This window comes from Bombina bombina, chromosome 5 (assembly GCF_027579735.1).
Source record: "Bombina bombina isolate aBomBom1 chromosome 5, aBomBom1.pri, whole genome shotgun sequence".
Taxonomy (NCBI): Eukaryota; Metazoa; Chordata; class Amphibia; order Anura; family Bombinatoridae; genus Bombina; species Bombina bombina.
The window spans coordinates 38,155,585-38,181,018 of NC_069503.1; the positions used below are offsets into that span (position 1 = coordinate 38,155,585).

The 25,434-nt window shown below is 38.5% G+C and overlaps 1 protein-coding gene across 1 annotated transcript in view; it reads right to left on the minus strand.

The window, feature by feature from the left end:
* Nucleotides 1–5,452: 5,452 nt before the first annotated feature.
* LOC128661265 (uncharacterized) overlaps nucleotides 5,453–25,434 on the minus strand; it is a 744,180-nt gene continuing 724,198 nt past the window's right edge. The window contains exon 17 of the mRNA XM_053715539.1: nucleotides 5,453–6,921. Within this exon, the coding sequence (XP_053571514.1) occupies nucleotides 5,581–6,921 (1,341 nt within the window). The 3' untranslated portion in view covers nucleotides 5,453–5,580. The remainder of the gene's footprint in view (nucleotides 6,922–25,434) is intronic.

The following is a 25,434-nucleotide window of genomic DNA, read 5'->3' on the forward strand; positions in this document are numbered from 1 at the left end:
TAAAGCAACACAAGGTTCTTTTATTTTTTTAGAAGTTCAAAGTGACAGTGTAAAGAAATTCATTTATTTTTATTGACTGTTTTCTTTTTTCCATTCTTACTACAGGGCAGGCCTTAGCATAAGTTTTAGCATAACCAGTCAGGCCCTTGATGAAGTCTGACAGGTTTTCACTTGCTTAGTATTCATGAAGTAACATTTAAAAGTGTATAGAGAAGTTGTAAATTATTCTCTGAGAAATGTCAATGTATTTAGTTTGTATTATATATCGACAATGTTTTTTTTTATTTTAAATGACATAGGATGAAAGTGACGTTTTATTTGGACATAATTGTGATTGTATTGCGGTGTGTACTGATCCTGTACTGTTTCTGTTTGCTTCCTAGACTCCCTGTGACTCGAGTGTTTGCTTGCCATGGGTATCCACTGGTTGCCTTGTCTACCCCATGAACAAACCATCAGATTTCCAGTATCTCCCTGCGGAAGAATTGTGGATAAGCACCCCTACTGCAAATGAACTGTTGGAGAACTGTATTATAGCAAAGTGTCAAGGTGCAGCGCTCTCAAATGGACAAAGACTGTTCTTAAAGTGATCAGAGGCCACCTAGAGACAGTTGTGCTGTTGCTATGTCATGCTTTACTGTGGAAAAGGAACTGTTGGACATATTGGGGGGGGGGGTGCTAGCAATGCAGGTGGAGAGATAGACGATGCAGCGTTGTTTGGGGGTAGATGGGGGGCTGGTTGGGTCTCTGTGCCGGTGGACCGGTAGTTTTGGGAAGGCTGGAAGATAGATGGAAGGTATTGGAGGGGCTGTACCTATATGCAGTGACAATTATCCTATAAAAGTATATCACGACACAGGAATATTTTTCTCTTTAGTATTCTCACAGAGTTCTGTTACCATAATATAAGGCTTTACTAATTTTCTATGCCTGTCTATTTTTATGTTATTCTGTTAGAATAAAAGGATGGTATGTTAGGGGTAATATGAACCTGACGGCAGCCATCTTGTTCCGCGCAGCCATTTTGTGATAATAACATCCATTTTGTAATGATTAGACTTTTATTATAATGGTTCATTCTGTAGTGAGAAATATATGCTTGCTATTGTATTTTCCTTAGCCGGTTAGCCTTGTAGAAAGTCCCTGGCCGCACGCCCAGAAGAATGTTCTATCAATAAGATGGTCCAGCGACCTTGTTGTCTCCGCAGATGGTAGTTTGTTATGACCATGTAATTATTGTTATGAGAAACTCATGTTCCAGTTTTTCCTTGTAAATTGCTCTGTATAACTGTGTAAGATGACGCGGTCCTAACGTGTCATCCCCTTAACCCTGTATGTTACTAAAAGAAAGGCTTGCACTGTGCAATAAACAGAATTGGCTTTCGATCATAATGCTGCGTGGTCTGAGTCATTCTAAGGGGCCCTTATCAGGTAATCTACATATGCCTCAGGTGGTACACTAGGCCCCAGGCTTTGTCCTGCACTGACACTTACCCCCTGAAGGAGACACCTAACAGTTCCAATAATAATCAATTATTAATTGTAACTTCCTCAGATTAGTTGTTGAACTCCTATTAGGCATAAAGCCACTTGGTCTCTGTGTATTAAAGAACCCATCATTTTCTTCAATCTCTGTGCAATAACACTCAAATATTTTATAGTCATTATTTAATAATGAGATGGGTCTGTATGATCCCATCTCTTGTGGATCCTTCTCTTTTTTAAGAACTAATGAAATTAATGATGCTGTATAGTATTTAGAGTGCATTTCATTTTTATAAATATGTTGAAAAGTCTTTCCAATGTAGGGGTTATTTCTTCACTTATTAGTTTATATAATTCTATTGGTAACTGGTCAGGACCTGGTGATTTATTTGTTGCTGTTCTATCTATTGCTTTTTTTATTTCTTCTTGCGTTACTGGTTTGTTTAATTCTTCTAATCCTTCTTTATCTTTAACCGGTAGTCTAATTTTATCCCAGAATTCTAATTTATCTTCATAGTTAATGCTATCAGCAGTATAGATCTTTTTAAAATGCTCATTTATGCTTCTATTTATTTCTTCCATTTTTGTCAATCTCCCTTTTCCCCCATTGATTGCTTCTATAGCACGTTTTTTTCTTCTTTAATTTAACTAAATTTGCTAAAAAAAATCCCGCTCTTCCACTATATCTGTAGAAGAACGCTCTTGTTCTAAATTCTTGTCTTAATTTTTGGATGAGAAAAATTTCCCTTATCTGTTTGGCTTTTATATATTTGTCCCATAGGTCTCTAGAGGTGTCACTTAAATAAGCATTATAACAATTTCGAACTTGTGCTGCTAGTTGGAGGTCCTTCTGTTGTGCAATTCTTTTATTTTTGACTAAATATGCCTATACTTCCCCTCTAATAACAGCTTTAAACGCCTCCCATAATATTTCATGTTTGTTTTCATATTTTTTTATTAAAATAGCAGTAATCATTCCATTTTCTTTTAATCCATTCCCTGAATTTTACACTAGAACAGAGATATGTGGGGGAAAAGAATTTTGCAGGATCTCTTTTAAATTTGGCAAACTGAAATTTAAGGGAGATGATGGCATGATCAGATATTATAATGTCATTAATATCCGCCAGAATATCAGTACCCAGAAGATTTTCAGATATATTAAAAAAGTGTCAATTCTAGACATAGTTTTATGGCAATGTGATATGCACGTAAAACATTGTGTGTCTGGGTTTTGTATCCTCCAGATATCTTTAAGTCTTAAATTTTTACATAAATCCTTTAAGATTTTAGCTTCTTGTTTACTATTTCTATTTGCTGATGTTTTTAGCCTATCTAGCGTCGGATACATTACCATATTTAAGTCTCCTGCCAAGATTATATTCTCAGTATTAAAATTCATTAATTTGACTTGTACTTCGTTCCAAAAAACTTTATCTAGTTTATTAGGGCCATAGATATTGCATAATATTAAAATTCTTTCTTTTATTTTAATCTGCAAGATTATAAATCTTCCTTCTGTGTCTAATTCTTTTGTTATCATTTTATATTCCAGAGCTTTATTGAGTAGTATTGCCACTCCCTTTTTCCTAGCCGCACATGGTGTTGCAACTACCTCTCCCACCCACCCTGTTTTGAGTTTATTGATCTCTTGTTCTTTGAGATGTGTTTCTTGTAGCATTGCTATATCTATAGCTTGTTTTTTTAATTGTTTAAGAATATTTTTCCTTTTCCACAGTGACGTGATCCCCCCTACATTCCATGATGCAAATTTAATTTGGTCACTCATTTTAAATTATTTCTATTCACTCTACAAACACAATTTCTAGTCACAAAATGGTGCCCAAAGATACCTTTATGACAAGAAGAGGCAGAAGAACGAGAGAGAGAGAAAAAAAAAGGAAACCCCCCCCTCCTAAAACCAGTTACCAAACTACTGCATCACACTTAGGGAGACTTCCCCGAGTGTCATAATTTGCATAAATAAAAAGAGAGAAGAGCTCAACCTGGGAACGAACAATAGCATAATAGCTTGTTCTATGGCTAGTTACCACCCAAGAAGCAACCTCTTTTTGAGCGAAAAGAGGCTGCTTCTAGGGTGGCAACTAGCCATAGAACAAGCTATTATGCTATTGTTCATTCCCAGGTTGAGTGCGTCTCTCTTTTTATTTATGCAAATTATGACACTTATGGAAGTCTCCCTAAGTGTTCTGCGGGAATCCAGACGTGAACCCGTTTCTCAGTGTGCCTAGAGGGTTATGGCTGCACCTCACTGATGAGGCCCACAATAGGCCAAAATGTACGTCTGGGGTTTTACTGTTTCTCTCGTTCAGAGATGGATTGCCTGGTATTTCGGGGCTGGACTGTACTGTTAAGTCAGGATCAGACTGATATGCTTCAGGAAAGTTCTTCTCTGTGAAAGGCACATGTTGAGCAAAGAGAGGCTGCTTCTTGGGTGGTAACTAGCCATAGAACAAGCTATTATGCTATTGTTCGTTCCCAGGTTGAGTACTTCTCTCTTTATTTAGACATAGGCCTCGATTTAACAAGCTCCGTAAGGAGCTTGATGGCCTCTGTTTCTGGTGAGTCCTCAGGCTCGCCAGAAACAGCAGTTATGAATCAGCGGTCACAAAGACCGCTGCTCCATAACCTGTCCGCCTGCTCTGAGCAGACATCGCCGCAATTCAACCCGATTGTATACGATCGGGTTGATTGACACCCCCCTGCTGGTGGCCGATTGGCCGTGAGTCTGCAGGGGGCGGCGTTGCACCAGCAGCTCTTGTGAGCTGCTGGTGCAATGCTGAATACGGCGAGCGTATTGCTCGCCGTATTCAGCGATGTCTGTCGGACCTGATCTGCACTGTCGGATCAGGTCCGACAGACATTGGTAACTAGAGGCCATAATATCAAGTTACAGAACATGACATACATATTACATACCCAGTATACATGTAGGTTATAGTAGCCATTTAAATTAAACTGATTATGATCACGAATGTACCGGAAACTGATATTGTGTCTCATGAAATAAAATCAGTTTCCCCTCAGTAATTCGTCTAGTATATAACATGTACAATGCTAAGCATCTATTGCTGTAAGAAAAGGTTTATCCACATGATGTGCACATTAAATATATCTCCCAGATGTCAATCATTTGAGACTGATGTTCTTGTTGATATAATTCTCTAACACTCTATTCATATAAAGACTCCTTTATTCTGTAAATGTAATTATTTTCACCCCTATGTAAATCAAATGTGCAACTCCTAACACTGACATATTAATAAACAACACTGGGGGTGCTTTGGTGGTGAATGGTTGTGTAAACTGGTCAGTATGAGGACAGATCTGTATATTCCTGTGTGGTGTTTGTATTCTATCACATTGATATCAGAGAAACTGAGGTGCACGTGACATATATAGAAAAACAAAGGACAGCAGGAGAGCACTTCCAATCTGGGGCTTTTATAACTGGGATTAAGAAAGTATTATTTACAATAGGATCCTTTTTGATGCTTCTATTAAGAGAGTTTGTCCTCTTTAGGATAATTGTAAAAAAGTTTGCTCACTGTAAAATATATAAAGTATATTTGTGTGTAAATATTTGGTGTTTTGTGATACCTGATTTAAATAAAAACCTTCCCCCCCTTTTTTTTTCTTTCTTCTTCTTCCCCCTCCTTTTTGTTCTTATTCTCTTCTTCCCCTGTCTAATCTGTCCCTGGTACGCCTCTATACTTAAGAAAGAAAAAAAATGATAACTGTTATGTTTCTATAAGTTTGCATAATAATATTTGAAAAATTGTTAAAATTTTAAGCCGGTTACCAAAGGAACGATTTAAGACAATCTTGGATATTGCAGCTCTACTGATCTCTCAATCGTTCTAATTATAGATTGGACAGTAACATTGTCATGTACATGATTCTGCTTTATAGTCCTGAATACATAAAAATTTACTTGTACTCTGTATAACTGAATGGAACATTTAATAAAGCTTGTTTTTAAAAAAACAAACAAAAAAAAACCTTTTTTCTACTTTCCAAACATGTGAAAGGTTTCTTCCCTTGTAAATCCTTTCATGACTTTTAAGATAACTCTTATGTGTAAAACATTTCCCACACTGTACATGTGAAAGGCTTTTCTCCTGTGTGACTAGTTTCATGCTTTTTCAGATGATTTATTTGTGTAAAACATTTTCCACAATCTGTACATGTGAACGGCTTTTCTCCTGTGTGACTCCTTTCATGCTTTTTCAGATGATGCATTCGTGTAAATCTTTTTCCACACTCTGTACAAGTGAAAGGCTTTTCTCCTGTGTGAATCCTTTCATGCTTTTTCAGATGATTTATTTGTGTAAAACATTTTCCACACTCTGTACATGTGAAAGGCTTTTCTCCTGTGTGAATCCTTTCATGACTTTTCAGATTACTCTTTAGTGTAAAACTTTTTCCACACTCTGTACATGTGAAAGGCTTTTCCCCTGTGTGAATCCTTTCATGAATTTTCAGTTCACTCTTATGTATACAACTTTTTCCACACTTTGTACATATGAACGGCTTTTCTCCTGTGTGAATCCTTTCATGCTTTTTCAGACTACTCTTCTCTGTAAAACCTTTTCCACACTCTGTACATGTGAAAGGCTTTTCTCCTGTGTGAAACCTTTCATGAGTTTTCAGCTCACTCTTTTGTGTAAAACCTTTTCCACACTCTGTACATGTGAAAGGCTTTTCTCCTGTGTGAAACCTTTCATGAGTTTTCAGCTCACTCTTATGTGTAAAACTTTTTCCACACTCTGTACATGTGAATGGCTTTTCCCCTGTGTGAATCCTTTCATGTCTTTTCAGATGACTCTTATGTGTAAAACATTTCCCACACTCTGTACATGTGAAAGGTTTTTCTCCTGTGTGAATCCTTTCATGAACTTTTAGTTCACTCTTTTGTATAAAACTTTTTCCACACTCTGTACATGTGAAAGGCTTTTCTCCTGTGTGAATCCTTTCATGACTTTTCAGACTACTTTTTATTGTAAAACTTTTTCCACACTCTGTACATGTGAACGGCTTTTCTCCTGTGTGAATCCTTTCATGCATTTTCAGATTACTTTTTTCTGTAAAACTTTTTCCACACTCTGTACATGTGAAAGGCTTTTCTCCTGTGTGAATCCTTTCATGAACTTTTAGTTCACTCTTTTGTATAAAACTTTTTCCACACTCTGTACATTTGATCGGCTTTTCTCCTGTGTGAATACTTTCATGTTTTTTCAGATTACTCTTTTGTGTAAAACATTTTCCACAATGTGTACATGTGAAAGGCTTTTCCCCTGTGTGAATCTTTTTATGAGTTGTCAGATTACCCATTTGTGTAAAATATTTGCCACACTGAGTACATGTGTGTGGTTTCTCACCTGTGTGAATGTTGTGGTGTTCTAGTAGCTGAGACTTCCAACTAAAGCTTTTCTCATATTCTGTAGATTTGAAAGGTTTCTCCTCTGTATGAATCATTTGGTTAGACTGAAGACTTTTCCCTTCTTTAATATGTTTGGAAAACCCAGTAAATGTGTGTGGTTTATCCTCTGGGATAATCATTTCACTAGATAAGGCATAAATGTTGTACTCTTGTTTGATGACTAAATTACTCTCTGTACATAATGATTGCTGCCCAGTTACTGCCAATTCACCATTGTCTGTTAATATCTTTTGTGATATCCCCAATGTTTGTGAATAGTGATTGGTGTCTAAGATTTTTGGAGTTTGCGGTATCATTCTGATGCTTCCTGTAGTGAAGGGTGGATATGAACTTTTCAAGTGTTTGTCTACATAAAAAGAAATGGAATAAAGAAAAATAAGACTGTTTATTCATTATAATATAATCCATCTCAATAAAAAAAACATTTTTTTATACTCAAAAATGCCTTCCGTTTTGTATTATTAAATGTATTTACCTGTAAATCACAAATTAAAAAAGGATGACATAGAATGTAAACATTACTACATCATAGTAAACTAAATGACTGAGTTGTGGGTGTTACACACATGGGGACAATGTAGGCATAAGTGCAGTTATGTATGTTCCATGAGCAAGGTCAGGGCAGGGGAAGGTGTAGTTGCAGGTGTTCTGAGTAATGAACCAGGTCAGGGGGTGAAGTTAGGCAGTTGTTGGACATGGTCTGTCTAAAAGGACAGAGGGGGGAGTAGTATTTTTTACCATCCTCCTCAGCTCAATGGGGGTTGCTCCTTCTTTATAACGGTCACTGACACAAATGTACTTAAAAGATGAAGATATAAATATAATAATTTATATTTGTTTAATGAGTGATCTATTTTCCCAGTAATTAAAGTCAATATAATATCTATTTAACTCACCTAACACATATGAGTTCATGCTGATAACAGGCTCCAATGTCTGTGCTCAGGAAGAAGGTTCCCTTATTCACTCCAGTTACATCAATACCTGATATCTCTCAGTGCTCTGGCCGTGTCTGTAAAAAGAGTATTAAATGGTTTAGACAGATAATAATAAATAATGGTTTTGATTAACTGTACGTATGGTATAATTAAAGGCACACATTACAATACATGTGAAACAGATCAGCTGTTTAGGTAATTACACATGTGCTATTGATTCAGCACAAGCATTTAGTACAGTTAGCTCTGTGGGTCTTATAATTACCCTTAAATATGAATCTTCCCAGATCTATACAACATAATGGTAGAAAATCTATTTATGTGGGGCCATATCACAACTTTACAAATATATTATAATCTTTATTTTCTATCATTTATATGAAACAATATTTTCTCCTGAAAAAAATGTTTAAAATCAGTTGTTTAAATATAAGTTAAATTGGATACTGCAGTATTGGTATTGTATTTCCTACTAATTCTCACTGTCAGATATTTTGTCATGTGCTCCACCCCCAGTCCTTTAACTTCTCTTGGTCAATACGGAGTTGTCTTAAATCACACGGCAAGATAGGCACTAAAATGTTCATTTAAATTGTTATCTTGGATAGAGTTAAGAAAAGAAAGATGTTTTGTTTACAAGGAGTGATAATATAATGAGATATGTTCTTTGGGCAAATTCAGTCCATTTAAAAGGACCATAACATATAGAATTACAAAATCAACAAATGCATAATAAAAATACAATGCAATAAAACCTACTTCTCTTTTTAAAGTCATAGTAAATTGTTTTCTGATAAATGTAGTTCTGCACCTGTACATGTGACAGCTATCAGCCAATAACAGCCTCATATTTTTATATAATGTGAACTCCTGCATATGCTAAGTAGGAGCAGGAGCCTCAGGTCATTTAAAAGGCTGTGTACAATTTAATAATGAAAATAAATTACAAACAGCAAACAGTTATTTTTTTAATTAAATTGTTTTTTATTGATTTTTTAAAAAATGAACACAACAGGAATAACATTAGCACATAACATTTGTGGAATAAAGTAAAATATAAATACAAATTACAGTCACTGTTGATAACATAAATTAGAGGCACTATAATCAGCGTAGCCGCGTGACCGTAAAGAAATGAAGGATATTTCAAAAGAGGGGGAAAAGTAGGAGAGGAAATAAGTTAAAGAAGGGGAGGAGGGGGGAGGGGGGGGAGATGAGAAGAAGGTTTTGTGTCACAGGTACTTTAGGTTATATTGTTGTTTTCTGGTCCCATATAAATATGAGGTCTAAGATAAAATCAGCTTTACCTTGAAAGCAGTAGTGGAGTTTTTCCAAAGAGAGAACATGATCCCTTCCTTTAGCCACATTTGTAAGGTGGGTGTTGTCGCTTTTTTCCTAAATCTAGGTATTAAATCTCTTGGCGCAATTTATCATACATTGTAACAATTTCCTATGATACAGACAGGGGATTTGGGGGAGGTCATTGAGGAGTATTATGGAAGGGCGAAGTTCGAGTGTTCTGCCTAATATTGAGTTAATGTTTAAAGGGACATGAAACCCCAAAATTTTCTTCCATGATTCAGATAAAGAATACAATTTTACACAACTTTCCAATTTACTTTTATTATTTAATTTGGTTCCTTCTCTTGTTATCCTTTGCTGAAAGGTTTATCTAGGCAAATTCAGAAGCAGCAGAGAACCTAGGCTCTTGCAGCTGATTGGTGACTGTATATTTATACTGATTGTCATTGGCTCACCCATGTATTTAGTTAGAAACCATAAGTGCATTGCTACTCCTTCAACAAAGCATACCAAGAGAATGAAACAAATTAGATAATATAAGTAAATTAGAAAATTGTTAAAAATTATATTCTCTATCTGAATTACAAAAGATTTTTTTTGGGTTTCATGTACCCTTTAAGGTGATGTTTTCCCAAAATGTTTTTATCTGAGGGCAATGCCACCAGATTTGGCAGAGTGCCTATTTCACCGCAATGTCTCCAACACAGTGAGGAGGCCCCAGTGAAAATACTGTGGAGTCAGTGGGGTGTGAGGTACCATCTTGATAGGATTTTGTCGTTAAGATCTACAATGATTGGTGAGATTGAGGCTTTCTTAGTCAATTTAAAGAATTTGCTCCATTGTTCTTCTTTAAACGTTTCTTGCATTTCTTTTTCCCACTTAGTTATGTATAGGGGTTTATGTGTTGGGAAGCAGCCTCTAAGCATACTATAAATTAATACATAAGGATTCAAATGATGTGTTAGGTCTAACAAAATTTAGCTTATGTGGATTTATTTGAATTGTGTGACAAATTTGAAGATATACAAACCATTTGTGAAAAGATGTTCCTATATGTTGTAAGTCATTTTGCATTCTGAAATGTCCGTCTTTAAACAGTGAAGATATTGGTAGTCGTTGTAATTGATCGGTTATGGAGATAGTTTGTGTCAATTCGGGCTGGAGGAACAATGGGTGTCCCCAGAGTGGGGTGAGAGGAGATTTTTGGCATGAGATTGTGTAATTTAATTGGATGGTTTTGTCCAATGTTTTGGAGTGTGCTTGCTACATAGTAGTTGGTGGTGCATGTTATTAATCTGTATCTTTTAGGGATCCAACACATCTCACCCAAACAAGGAAGATTGGAGAGCGCTGCTTCTAGTTGGACCCATGGGTTAAAAGGGTTGTTATGATTCAATGCAGCAATACGTGCTAGATGGGTAGCCCTAAAGTAGTCAGGTTGGGAATTCCTAGGACGCTATCTTCCCTGTTTAGGTATAAGGTCTGTTTTGCTACTCTTTGTTGATGGTATGACCATTTAAATGTTTCTATTTGTTTCTGTTGTGATGTCAAATAGTAAGAGGGTAGATCAAGTTGGAGTACTTGAAATAGATAAAAGGTATTTTGGGAGGATTGTCATTTTACAGCATTTACACAACCGATCCACGATAAATGGCCCTGTTTATGCCATGATTCTAAAAGCTTCTGGGTATCAGTTTGCAATGGAAGATAATTTAAACTGAATAGCTGTGTTATGTCTGGTGTAATATTGATGCCTAGATAGCATATAGAGTTGGAGATTGAGAATAGGGTGTTTGAAGTTATATATGTGTTTTTTTCTGTCATCAGGTTAATGGGTTGGAGGGATGATTTGTCCATGTTGATGGAAAAGTTAGAGATCATTTTATATGTATCAAGTTCTTTTAGGAGAGTGGGGATGGATGTGCTTGGGGAGCCTATGGTGAAGATGATGTCATCTGCGTACAGTAGGCTTTTTTGATCTATGGGGCAAAATTACAGTCCTTTGATGTTTGGATTACATCAGATATGTGTAGCAAAAGTCTCAACCATAAGGGCAAATAGGAGGGGTGATAGGAGGCAACCCTGTCGGGTACTGTTTTTAATGGAAAATTTGTCAGAAGTTGAGTCATTAGCGCGGATTACAGCAGTAGGGTTAGTGTATAACTAACTTTATTCTTGTAATTAATTTGGTAGAGAACCCGAATTTTGACAAGGTGGACCACTTGAACTCCCAGTCCATCCTGTCGAAGCCTTCTCAGCATCCTTAGAGCAAAATAATTGGGGTGTTGCTATTATTGGAGTAATGTAGAGTTTGAAGTACACAAATGGAATTGTCTTTGGCTTCTATGCCGGGGATAAAGCCCACCTGGTCAGTATGGATCAGATAGGGTAGGACTTTATTTATACGAGTGGCTAGAATCTTAGCATATAGTTTTACATCTATGTTCAATAGGGATATTGGCCTATAGTTACCTACTTGATCAGGGCATTTCCCTGGTTTAGGGATCACCGATATGGTAGCCCCCAAGAGGTGTTGGGAGAGATAGCCAGTCTGGTCTATCAATTAGAATAGAGTAAAGAGTTGTAGGCTTAATTGTGTTTTAAGTAGATGGTAGAATTTGGGGGTGAAGCCATCTGGGCCTGGGGCTTTCCCGGGTGGGAGGGATTTTATAGCCGTTAGAATTTATTGTATATGGAATGGTTGCTCTAAGGTGGAGGAGTCTTCTGCTGTAAGGAATGGGAGGTTAATATGGGCTAGATAATCTATATAGTGAAAGAAAGATGAAATATCCCACAGCAGACACAATGAAAAACAGTAGAAAGTGTGAGTACCCGTTAGAATGCAAAACTGCACATACACTTATTTAGGTATCCAGGTCTTACTATAGCCTACTCACCCCTGGAAAGTCCAAAATCTCAGCGCATCCATATCAGGATAGCCAGTAAGGTGTCACTTCTCCTATCATGCAGCTCTAGTTGGCCATCAGAGGAAGCTCTATTCTAAACCATTCTAATTGGTTAAAACTAATTGGTTAAAATACCCTCAGAAGCTGTGCAAAGCATCCAGGGATCCGTATGCCTTACGGGGCTGAGAACTTACTCAGCACAAAATTTCCCCTTCTGCCCATTCGATTAGAGCCTCTGTCTGTAAATCAGTGTACGGCACTGAGCTGTAAGGAGATAACATCAGAATAGGCGTGTTGGCATAAGAAGAGGGGTGGGGTGGAGTCTTTCTTCACCCAGTACAAGTGCTCACAGCAAGAGTAATACAGCAAGAACCAAGCAGCTGGTGGTAATCACATTGAAAAAGAAGCGGTCTTGCTTAGAATAAAATTTATTTTATTAAACATCAAGATTAAAAATCCATGCAGGTTCAGAATGCAAACAGAGGGTGAGAGCACTAGACGGTTGACATTTTTGGACGTGGGCCGTAAACATAACCTGTAGTGCTCCACCTTACAGGTGAATATAAGGGGTAAGGCTCATTCTAGTTGGTTAAAACTAATTGATTAAAACACCCTCAGATGCTGTGCAAAGAAAGAGATTAACCCAATATGCTGCATGAGCAGATGAGAACACAAGTAGATACATACATAAAACACATAACAGGAGCACAAAAACTATATGAAATATTTAATGAAGCAATACAAGATATATATATATAAAAGAAATGGAAAAATACCATATTAAACACACTGTCATAAATATAAAAAAGTACAAAGTGCGATATATATATATCTATATATAAAATGAAACAATATAGATAGTGCTATAGTACATGTTATATGATATAAAAATGTTAATATAATGATGTACTGTAAAAAAGGACAATATAGTAATAGCAAAGATGTGCTCGTGGAAAGTAGGTAACAAAGAGTAAATGCTATAAATTAGAGTAAGAATAATAAAGGAGTATGAGAAGATACAAGTCACTAAATACCATACTGTCCATCATTGAAATGGTGAGGAACAATATGTGTACAATAATCTAGCATAATGGATCTATTTATATAGATTAATTTAATGATATAATATAATTCATTGTACATATCATATGGACTGCCCGTCCAGAAGGTGCACAAAATAAATGCCAAATATAGAATACATAAATACTGCCTGTACAAAGACTACCTGTACAAAGAGTAAGGGAAATCCAATATAGACAGTCATCAAAATGATACCTGAGTATATGGGAGAAGGGAAAAAGTCATAGGGAACAAAGGAGAGAAATGAATATAGGGTTATGTAAAATGGGAACCAAGTATAAAACCATGAAAAGCATAAGGGGGTACATACTACTACTCCCAAAAATTGATGAGGTCGTATTTAGAATTTAAACCATGGGTTGTTCTGGTCCTCAAAGTGAAGATCCAGAACAGCTCACGTTTAGCTAGGAGGGTGTTAATGTCGCCTCCTCTCTTAGGTACCATAACCTTCTCAATGGCTGTCCATCTGAATGTATGTAATTCACAATTATGTGAGCTGGCAAAATGTTGTACTTGGGGGGTAGATTTCCCCCTAGACAAAGTGGACATACAGTATAGTCTCAAATACATGAATTGATATCTCTAGATGTAAGACCTACATATTGTATTTTGCATAGAGTACATGTAAAAAGGTAGATAACATTAGTACAGGTACAATTTAAGCAGGTCTTAAGGGGATAAGTTAGACCATTGGCAGTAGATGTAAAGGTATCGCTGACTTGTACATAGTCACAGGGTTTACATTTTCTGTGACCACAGCGAAACATACCTAAATGTCTAAGCCAAGAACTTTGTGGTCTAGTTTGCTGTTTAAGTTGCGTAGGAGAAAGGAGAGATGCCAAAGTTGGACATTTCTTACAAGAGCATCTTACACCCTGACGTACTAAGTCAGTCAATTTATCGTCCGCTGCCAATAGGGGAAAATGTTGTTTAATTATTCCACAAATTTTGGAGTATTGGGCACCGTAGGTAGTGACAAAATAAAACCCTTTGAATGTATTGTCCCTGTCCTTGGGTTTATCAAGGAGGAGAGCATCCCTGGGTATTAGATCCACCTGTTTCCCAAGGTTCACAAATCTCTGACTGTTGTTGATGTTTAATAAAGGAACTTTTATTCTAAGCAAGACCGCTTCTTTTTCACTAGATAATCTGTAATCAGATTTGTTTTAGAATTGGTATTGCACGATTCTAAATTGTATATTGATGTCCTGTAGTATGGCTCTACTAAGAGGTGAAGAGGTGCGTTCCGTATGGCTTTTAATGTTTTTAATAAATGTTTTGTATTTCTTTTTTTGAGGGATCTAGCAAGCATGCGACCCATTTTGTTGCTTTCAAAAAACTTTGCTTTCATAGTGAGGGAGCGCAAATGTGCATTTTTAATTATATAATTATTTAAAGTGTCTCTCTCCTGCTGTTGACGAGAAGTCGGATTAATTTTATGTTCCAGTTCAGATTGCATAAGTTTAGAGGTAAGAGTATTATATAGTGAAGTTCTTTGTTGACGTTGTCTCTTCGTGTGTTTGATGAGTTCCCCCCATATATAGCATTTGTATGCTTCCCAATTGTTGGAGTTAGAAGTGTCTAGGGGATTATTAAAATAAGAGATAATTGAGCCTCCAGCTTGCACGGCTAAGTGGTATAGAGGACCAAGTGAAAGTGTTAATCACTGTGCTGTGGTCTGACCATACCGTATGTGTTATCTTAGAATCTTTTACATTAGATAGTGTGGTTGGGTCGCAAAGTATTTAGTCAAGGTAGGAGTACGAGTTTTGTGGATGTGAGAAGGTATAGTCCCAAGAAGTGGGATGTGTAATCTGCCAGGTGTCATATAGTGGAAGGGTTTGGAGAGCATGCCAGTTAGCCTTTGTTCTTCTATTTCCCATATAATATTTCCCTGTGGATGTATCTATTGCTGGGTTGAGTGGAAAGTTAAAGTCTCCTCCTATAATAGTTGGGCCTTTAGCATTATCTATTAGTTGGTTAAGTGCCTTACAAGAAAAGGTGGGTGTGGGTCGGTTGGGGGTGTATATATTAGCTATTGTGAGGGGTATACCATATAGTAAGCCCACTATTATTAGAACTCTATCGTCAGTGTCAGAATATTTATTTAGTAGTTCAAAGGAGGTGCCTTTTCTGATGGAGATACCCTCACCATTCTTTTTTATCTGGGTCTGAGCTAAGAAAGTGCTGGTCATAGTAATATGTAGACAGTTTGGGTTCATTGATTTTTCTAAAGTGCATTTCTTAGGTTAAAAGGAGGTCAATTCGCTTTTTATAGAAGTTATGGAAGGCAATTGACCTCTTTTCTGGGGATAAGAACCCTTTAACATTTTGCGTTGCTATTGTAAAAGTTTTAAGTGTTACGTGTTTACTCATGTATTCATGTATGGGAGGTATTACTATGGGGATCAGATATGACCAGAGAGCAAAACCGTAATATGTGTAGTTCTATCAAAGCAGAAGTTTAGTATGTACCAGATAAAGATTGAAGTTGGCTAAAGGGAAGGGAGGGGGAAGCGAAGAAGTGTTAGAATAAAGTTAAAGAAGGTGAGGAGAAAGAAGAGAATTAGGTTTAGTAGTCTACTTTACTGTAGAGAAGGGGGCTAGATACGGAATGTTGAAACCCACCACCGGTGGATATGAATTATTGCATGGTAACAAAGTTGGGTGGGGAAACAGGTTATAGTACATCAAGGATGTTTAGTGACCTGGTTGAAGTATATTGAAAAAAGGGGGACAAGGGTATTTATACTTTAATGAATGAGATAAATAAAATACAAAAACCTCAGAAATCCTGACATTTAAACATTGTAAAGACTACAAACATGTGTCTGAGAGCACAATTGGAAACTGTATTGCTATGTCAAATCAACATTAATGACAGCATGAACACTGTTAAGCAACTCTGAATAATTAAACATACTTCATTATCATAATAGGTAATGGTTATTAACGTTAAGATTGAAAGAACTCACAAACTCTATGGGGCCCATTTATCAAAGGGCTTGCGGACCTGATCGGACACTGCGGATCAGGTCCGCAAGACCTCGCTAAATGCGGAGAGCAATACGCTCTCCGTATTTAACATTGCACCAGCAGCTCACAAGAGCTGCTGGTGCAACGCCGCCCCCTGCTGATTCGCGGCCAATCGTCCGCCAGCAGGAAGGTGTCAATTAACCCGATCGTATTCGATCGGGTTGATTTCCGGCAATTCCTGTTCACCTGCTCAGAGCAGACGGACAGGGATATGAAGCAGCGGTCTTTAGACCGCTGCTTCATAACTTGTGTTTCTGGCGAGTCTGAAGACTCGCCAGAAACACGGCCCTTCAAGCTCCGTACGGAGCTTGATAAATGGGCCTGCTAGAGTCATAGATGGTGATTAATGTTAGAATGTCTTTCTGTTTAGTAGCAGAATTTCAGGTAACATCTGATGTGGTGTGGGTTTCGGATGCAAGTTTCTTTTTGCTGAGTTTACTAGCTACTTCTGACCAAGTGCTTCTTTGAGGTTTGGGTCGAACTGCAACGACCGATTTGGAAGCTTGAGATGACATTGTAGGAACATCTGGAGCTGGTATTCCCAGTGCAGTGCAGAAGGAAGCTGTGTCAGATGTGTCTGTACATTCGATTCATTTCCCACTTTTGATAGTTTGGATGGATACAGGGAAGCCCCATCTATAGGGAACCTTCAAGGATCTTAGATGCATAGTTAGGATGTTAAAGTCTCTTCTCTGCAATGTTTTGATGGAGAGGTCTTGGAAGAATTTAATCTTTGCACCTAAGTATGTATCCCTGAAGCTCTGAAAGAACACCACAATATCTCTGGGAGGATGGTTTTCTGTAGGCTTAGGGCGAAGTGTGCGGTGAGCTCTTTCCAGAGGGATTTCTTGAATAACAACAGAGATCGCTATTGCCAGGGATTGACATATCTCTTGGAGGTAGTCATGAATTGCGTTGCCTGGCACCTTCTCAGGTATCCATCTGATTCGAAGGTTGTTGCATCGAGTTCTGTTCTCTATGTCGTCTAACTTTTGTTCTAGATCTGATCTGTTCTTTCTGTATTAGTATTTTTTGTGACATATCTGTCATGTCTTTAGCTATTTCTTCTCGTTCATCCTCCAGGGCTTCAACCCTATATCCAAGCTCATTAATGTCTCTATCGAAGTTGGCACATTCTTCTTTTATGCATGATTTGACCTGTGAAATAAGAGCTTTTATCGCTTTCAGAGTAACAGGGCCATCAGCATTTTTTGGTGTAGGTTCTAGAAGGCTGGTTTGTGCAGCATTAGCAGTGTTCTCTGTTAGAATGGCTTCTTCACAGTCTGTGGAAGGAGGGTCTGTAATTTTCTTTCTATCCATTTGTTTAAAGAATGTATTAACAGGATTGGGGCCTGTGTGTGGGTGCGGCTCTGGTTAGTTTATCCGCTTTAGAAGTTCTGCGATGTGCCATGATAAGTCTTAGTTGAGGCAGATTATTTTCTGCAAGTTGGTTGTTGCCTATGGGGTTAGGGTTGTTCCTTGTGAGTGGGTATTAAAACCTACTTGTCTATTTAGATGTGTATTCTTATTCAGTTTGTTCTGAGTTGTATCATATCACCATGACATTCAGATATCTAGTACACATGGATGAGATATCTGTTATAAACACACTGTTATAAACCAATTTAACTCTCTGTGGTTCGCATTTTGCGATAACATTCAGCCTAAACTTAGATATTCTGTATCGTAGATCACTTTTTTTTATTCATAACCGCATAGTGAATGCATGAAGGAAACAGTAACCACTTAAATAGTCCTGAATTATAAAGGCTTAAAGTATATGGTGGAACGGATCTGAACTGTGCCCCTGTCTAATAGATATTAGATTGAGGTGCATACTTAACCCCTATGTGGGAAACTGTTGACTACAGTATTGCAAAAATCAGATGAAACACAGAGTGACAACTGAATGAATCTTTGTGCACAATAACACAATCCTACTTGGTGTTTAAATACATGAAATATAAATAAAAAGGAGGGGAGAATTAGCACCATATACAGCTGACTAATATATAAGGAAACAGTGTGTCTGAGTGACTACGATATAGTTTAGAACTGCCTGATACAATGAGAGACAGATGACATATACTAAATAGATTCTATGTTTGAATCAGAGCTGCCTACTATGAAAAACAAGTTCACCTAATTGATACTGGGAGGTGCATGCACCATAATATTAATAGGTGTCCAAGGATACAGGCTTCTAGTTATAAATCAGTGAGTGTCTTAAAGAGACAGACATCCACTACCTGAGTGATTGATATATAACATTTGAAGCATTAATATTATCCATACTTTCTCCCAAAATTACTTATCTGGTATGACAAATGTATACCACTACCCTAAGCCCTATGGTCTTAATTTTAATGTGCGTTAATCCTTTATGTTGGTCTGATTAGTGATGTTGCGAAAGGAGTGGATTGATAATTAACCCTTTCATTCAGATGACATAAAGGAATTGTGTGTGTGTGTGATATTTCCTGAGTGTACAGGAATTAACATGGTTACAATAAAGTTTCACTTTTTAATGTGTGTATTTTTTCAATAAACTCCACAATCTTTATATATTGTTTAATCAACATTGTGCTCAATTCATCATAGTGGATGTATCCACTCCCAAAAATGTGTTTGGTATTGAAGTCAGTTGGAAAGTTGTTGAAAAGTACAGGTAGCCCTCAGTTTACGCCGGGGTTAGGTTCCAGAAGGAATGGTTGTAAATCGAAACCGTTGTAAATTGAAACCCAGTTTATAATGTAAGTCAATGGGAAGTGAGGGAGATAGGTTCCAGGCCCCTTTCAAAATTGTCATAAGTAACACTTAATACATTATTTTTAAAGCTTTGAAATGAAGATTGTAAATGCTAAATCGCATTATAAACCTAATAAAATCACACAACACAGACTTCACTTGCATTTTTCTGCAAACAGTTCTTTCTATGCATTCCAATCTGGACTGATTTATAGACAGGAAGATCTTGTTCCTTTGAAATCTGCTCGATAGCTCATGTCTGGTTAAACTGATTAATTTCAGCTTGCTTGGCTTTGCTGCAACACAAGCGGACAGCTCCATCTACTGGCTATTTTAATCAATGCACTGCTTCTCAATGCTTTTCAATAGCAGTCACATGACTGGGAAAAAAGGTTATTATTCTGAAAATGTTCTATATAAATGATGAAAAACATTTGAGGTTTCTTGTTATTTTAAGGGAAAACCAAATTTACAGGACACTGTCCCTTTAAGTCTGTGATCATGTGACAAACAGCAGCAGCTGAAGGTGCAGAATACACTTACTAAGGTCTTTATTAACAACAAGAATCAGTCACAGATCAGTGGGATAAACGTTCTGATGATAAACAGGTGCAGCTAATAGAAATAAGAAATGTTTTATAAAAAGAAAATTTATAATTACCTGATAAATTTATTTCTTTTTTGACACGATGAGTCCATGGATCATCTTAATTACTAATGGGATATTCACTTCCTGGTCAGCAGGAAGAGGTAAAGAGCACCACAGCGGAGCTGTTTAATAGCTCCTCTCTTCCCTCCCACTCCAGTCATTTGACCAAAGTTAGGAAGAGAAAAGAAAAGCCAAGGTGCAGAAGTTTACAATAACCCATAACCTGTCTAAAAGAGCAGGGCGGGCCGTGGACTCATCGTGTTAAAAAAGAAATACATTTATCAGGTAAGCATAAATTTTCTTTTCTTTTTTTTAAGACACGATGAGTCCACGGATCATCTTAATTACTAATGGGATTCAATACCCAAGCTAGAGTACACAGATGATACGGGAGGGACAAGACAGGGAACTTAAACGGAAGGCACCACTGCTTGAAGAACCTATCTCCCAAAAGCGGCCTCAGCTGAGGCAAAAGTATCAAATTTGTAAAATTTTTAAAAAGTGTGAAAAGAGGACCAAGTTGCAGCCTTGCAAATCTGTTCCACAGAAGCTTCATTCTTGAATGCCCATGAGGAAGCAACAGCCCTTGTGGAATGAGCTGCAACTTTTTCAGGAGGCTGTTGTCCAGCAGTCTCATATGCAAAATGTATGATGTACCTCAGCCAAAAAGAAAGCGAAGTAGCAGTAGCTTTCTGTCCCTTACGTTTTCCCGAGAAAACCACAAATAAGGAAGAAGACCGACGAAAGTCTTTAGTCGTCTGCAGGTAGAACCTTAAGGCATGAACCACGTCCAAATTGTGCAAAAGCCTTTCCTTCTTAGAAGGCGGATTAGGACACCAAGAAAGCACAACAATCTCCTGATTAATGTTCCGATCGGAAAAGACCTTAGGAAGAAATCCTATTTTTGTACGCAAAAACTACCTTATCTGCATGAAAAATAAGATAAGGAGACTCATACTGTAACACTGAGAGTTTTGATACTCTGTGAGCAGAAGAAATAGCCACCAGAAATAAAACCTTCCAAGATAACAACTTAATATCTAAGGAATGCATAGGCTCGAAAGGAACCCCTTGAAGAACATTGAGAACTAAATTTAGACTCCAAAGAGGAGTAACTGGTTTGAACACAGGCCTGATTCTGACCAAGGCCTGACAAAAAGACTGAACATCTGCAAAATCCACAAATTTCAAAGAACTCCAGCCACCAGCTTCATTAAAAGACCTTTATTCTTTCATTTAGGGTCCCAATAACACATACAACATTTCAAGGCTGCACTAGGCTCTTAGTCATGTACTAAGAGCCTAGTCATGTACTAAGAGCCTAGACATGACTAAGAGCCTAGTGCAGGCTTGAAACGTATGTGTTATTGGGACTCTAAATGAAAGAATAAAGGTCTTTTAATGAAGCTGGTGGCTGGAGTTTTTTGAAATTTGTGGATGTTGAAGGGACTTGGCAAGTCTGTTACTCCGTGCCCCACTGAAAAAGGTACAGGTGTGCTGTTTCCATTACCTGGATATCATCTGGAACACCCGCCAGACCAGTGGCGACTCTAGGAACAATATATAGGGGGGGGGGGGCACATAAGATTCCACAGTCAAACTGGGGGGGGCACTAATAATTTTCACCACTTAATCATACCACAGTAAATAAATATATATAAATAAGATTCCAAAATACCAGAGTAATGCAGTATGCATTGATACCTTTTTATTCTACTAACCCATTTTTACTTCATATTTTTGAGTCGCAGAATGTGTAAAATTGAAAATTCATGATACACGCTTGTATTGCACATTTGTATTAACAAAAATACACGTTCTATACACTCAAAAGCTCCTCCAGGTGTTGCACACCTCTTCAACACCTATGTTTAAGAGCACACCTCTATTTAAGCACACCTCTGCCAGACCTCGTTATATGCTTCTTCAAACAGTGCCCCTTAAATTAATATAATAAACCTGAATAACCTTTCACTTATAGGGGCAGCAATTTTCATATAACTGCATGTAATACACAACTGAAGAAGAATATCCACAGATACTGATCTTAAAATCCAGTATAAAAGCATTTAAAAACTTACTTAGAATCTCCCAGTTTAGCACTGTAAATAAGGTTTGGCTAGGACATACAGTGAAAGGGGCTGGGAAAACAATAAGAGGAGACACTCCCCCTCCTCCCCTTCCTGTCATATGAAAAGACAGATAAACAAAACACAGCATGAGTCTGTAAATGTGTGTATAAATCTGACACTGTGGGCCTTGCTTTGGAGTATGAAAATCAGCACAATGTTCTTAAAAAGTAAGCAAAACTATATTTTTTTATCAAAACACTACTAGATGGGCTATATAAATGGACCATCTACAAAACATTTATGCAAAGAAGAGAGAAAGAGATCAAGAAAGAGAAAAAAAGAGAAAGAGAGAGAAAGAAAAGGAGAGAAAGAAAGAGGAGGGAGAGAGACAGAGGAAGGGACGGTGAGACAGAGGGAGAGACAGAGGGAGGAAGGGAGAGACAGAGGGAGGAAGGGAGAGACAGAGGGAGGAAGGGAGAGACAGAGGGAGGAAGGGAGAGACAAAGGGAGGGAGAGACAGAGGGAGAGATAGACAGATGGAGGGAGAGAGAGAGGGAGGTAGGGAGAGACAAGGGAGGTAGGGAGAGACAGAGAGAGGGAGGTAAGTAGGGAGAGAGAGAGGGAGGGAGGGAGAGACAGAGAGAGGGAGGGAGAGTCAGAGAGAGGCAGAGAGAGGGAGGGAGAGACAGAGGGAGGGAGGGAGAGAAAGAAAGAGGGAGGAAGCTCCTAGTTTTTCAAGTGGAACCTTCTTTCATATCCAGCCACGTACACTTTACTTTCTTTCTACTTACAATTCCCATCATCTATATTCTATATTCTTTATATTCATCCTTTCATGTACCCCACCTCCTCTCCTTTTATTTGTTTAACCCTCAGCAGTAATCATTTTCATTGCCTCTTTACTTTATTTATTATTTATATGTAGATAAGCACTTCTTTAAAAACAGAATTTATGCTTACCTGATAAATTACTTTCTCCAACGGTGTGTCCGGTCCACGGCGTCATCCTTACTTGTGGGATATTCTCTTCCCCAACAGGAAATGGCAAAGAGCCCAGCAAAGCTGGTCACATGATCCCTCCTAGGCTCCGCCTACCCCAGTCATTCGACCGACGTACAGGAGGAAATATGCATAGGAGAAACCATATGATACCGTGGTGACTGTAGTTAGAGAAAATAATTCATCAGACCTGATTAAAAAAAACCAGGGCGGGCCGTGGACCGGACACACCGTTGGAGAAAGTAATTTATCAGGTAAGCATAAATTCTGTTTTCTCCAACATAGGTGTGTCCGGTCCACGGCGTCATCCTTACTTGTGGGAACCAATACCAAAGCTTTAGGACACGGATGAAGGGAGGGAGCAAATCAGGTCACCTAAATGGAAGGCACCACGGCTTGCAAAACCTTTCTCCCAAAAATAGCCTCTGAAGAAGCAAAAGTATCAAATTTGTAAAATTTGGCAAAAGTGTGCAGTGAAGACCAAGTCGCTGCCTTACATATCTGGTCAACAGAAGCCTCGTTCTTGAAGGCCCATGTGGAAGCCACAGCCCTAGTGGAGTGAGCTGTGATTCTTTCAGGAGGCTGCCGTCCGGCAGTCTCATAAGCCAAACGGATAATGCTTTTAAGCCAAAAGGAAAGAGAGGTAGAAGTTGCTTTTTGACCTCTCCTTTTACCAGAATAAACAACAAACAAAGAAGAAGTTTGTCTGAAATCTTTAGTGGCCTCTAAATAGAATTTTAGAGCACGGACTACGTCCAAATTGTGTAACAAACGTTCCTTCTTTGAAACTGGATTCGGGCACAAAGAAGGTACAACTATCTCCTGGTTAATATTCTTGTTGGAAACAACTTTCGGAAGAAAACCAGGCTTAGTACGCAAAACCACCTTATCTGCATGGAACACCAGATAGGGCGGAGAACACTGCAGAGCAGATAACTCAGAAACTCTTCTAGCAGAAGAAATTGCAACCAAAAACAAAACTTTCCAAGATAATAACTTAATATCTACGGAATGTAAGGGTTCAAACGGAACCCCTTGAAGAACTGAAAGAACTAGATTAAGACTCCAGGGAGGAGTCAAGGGTCTGTAAACAGGCTTGATTCTAACCAGAGCCTGAACAAACGCTTGAACGTCTGGCACAGCTGCCAGCCTTTTGTGAAGTAAAACAGATAACGCAGAAATCTGTCCCTTCAGAGAACTTGCAGATAATCCCTTCTCCAAACCCTCTTGTAGAAAGGATAAAATCCTAGGAATTTTTATCTTGTTCCATGGGAATCCTTTAGATTCACACCAATAGATATATTTTTTCCATATCTTATGGTAAATTTTTCTAGTTACAGGCTTTCTAGCCTGAATCAGAGTATCTATTACAGAATCTGAAAACCCACGCTTTCATAAAATCAAGCGTTCAATCTCCAAGCAGTCAGTTGGAGAGAAACCAGATTCGGATGTTCGAATGGACCTTGAACAAGAAGGTCCTGTCTCAAAGGTAGCTTCCATGGTGGAGCCGATGACATATTCACCAGGTCTGCATACCAAGTCCTGCGTGGCCACGCAGGAGCTATCAAGATCACCGAAGCCCTCTCCTGGTTGATCCTGGCTACCAGCCTGGGAATGAGAGGAAACGGTGGGAAAACATAAGCTAGGTTGAAGGTCCAAGGTGCTACTAGTGCATCTACTAGAGTCGCCTTGGGATCCCTTTATCTGGACCCGTAACAAGGAACCTTGAAGTTCTGACGAGACGCCATCAGATCCATGTCTGGAATGCCCCATAATTGAGTTATTTGGGCAAAGATTTCCGGGTGGAGTTCCCACTCCCCCGGATGGAATGTCTGACGACTCAAAAAATCCGCTTCCCAATTTTCCACTCCTGGGATGTGGATTGCAGACAAGTGGCAGGAGTGATCCTCCGCCCATTGAATTATCTTGGTCACTTCCTCCATCGCCAGGGAACTCCTTGTTCCCCCCTGATGGTTGATATATGCAACTGTCGTCATGTTGTCTGATTGAAACCTTATGAATTTGGCCTGTGCTAGATGAGGCCAAGCTTTGAGAGCATTGAATATCGCTCTCAGTTCCAGAATGTTTATCGGGAGACGAGATTCTTCCCGAGACCATAGACCCTCAGCTTTCAGGGGTTCCCAGACCGCGCCCCAGCCCACCAGACTGGCGTCGGTCGTGACAATGACCCACTCTGGTCTGCGGAAGCTCATTCCCTGTGACAGGTTGTCCAGGATTAGCCACCAACGGAGTGAATCTCTGGTCCTCTGATCTACTTGAATCGTCGGAGACAAGTCTGTATAATCCCCATTCCACTGTCTGAGCATGCACAGTTGTAATGGTCTTAGATGAATTCGTGCAAAAGGAACTATGTCCATTGCTGCAACCATCAATCCTATTACTTCCATGCACTGCGCTATGGAAGGACGAAGAACAGAATGAAGAACTTGACAAGAGCTTAGAAGTTTTGATTTTCTGACCTCTGTCAGAAAAATCCTCATTTCTAAGGAGTCTATTATTGTTCCCAAGAAGGGAACTCTTGTTGACGGGGAAAGAGAACTTTTTTCTACGTTCACTTTCCATCCGTGAGATCTGAGAAAGGCTAGGACGATGTCCGTATGAGCCTTTGCTTTTGACAGAGACGACGCTTGAATCAGGATGTCGTCCAAGTACGGTACTACTGCAATGCCCCTTGGTCTTAGAACCGCTAGAAGGGACCCTAGTACCTTTGTGAAAATTCTCGGAGCAGTGGCTA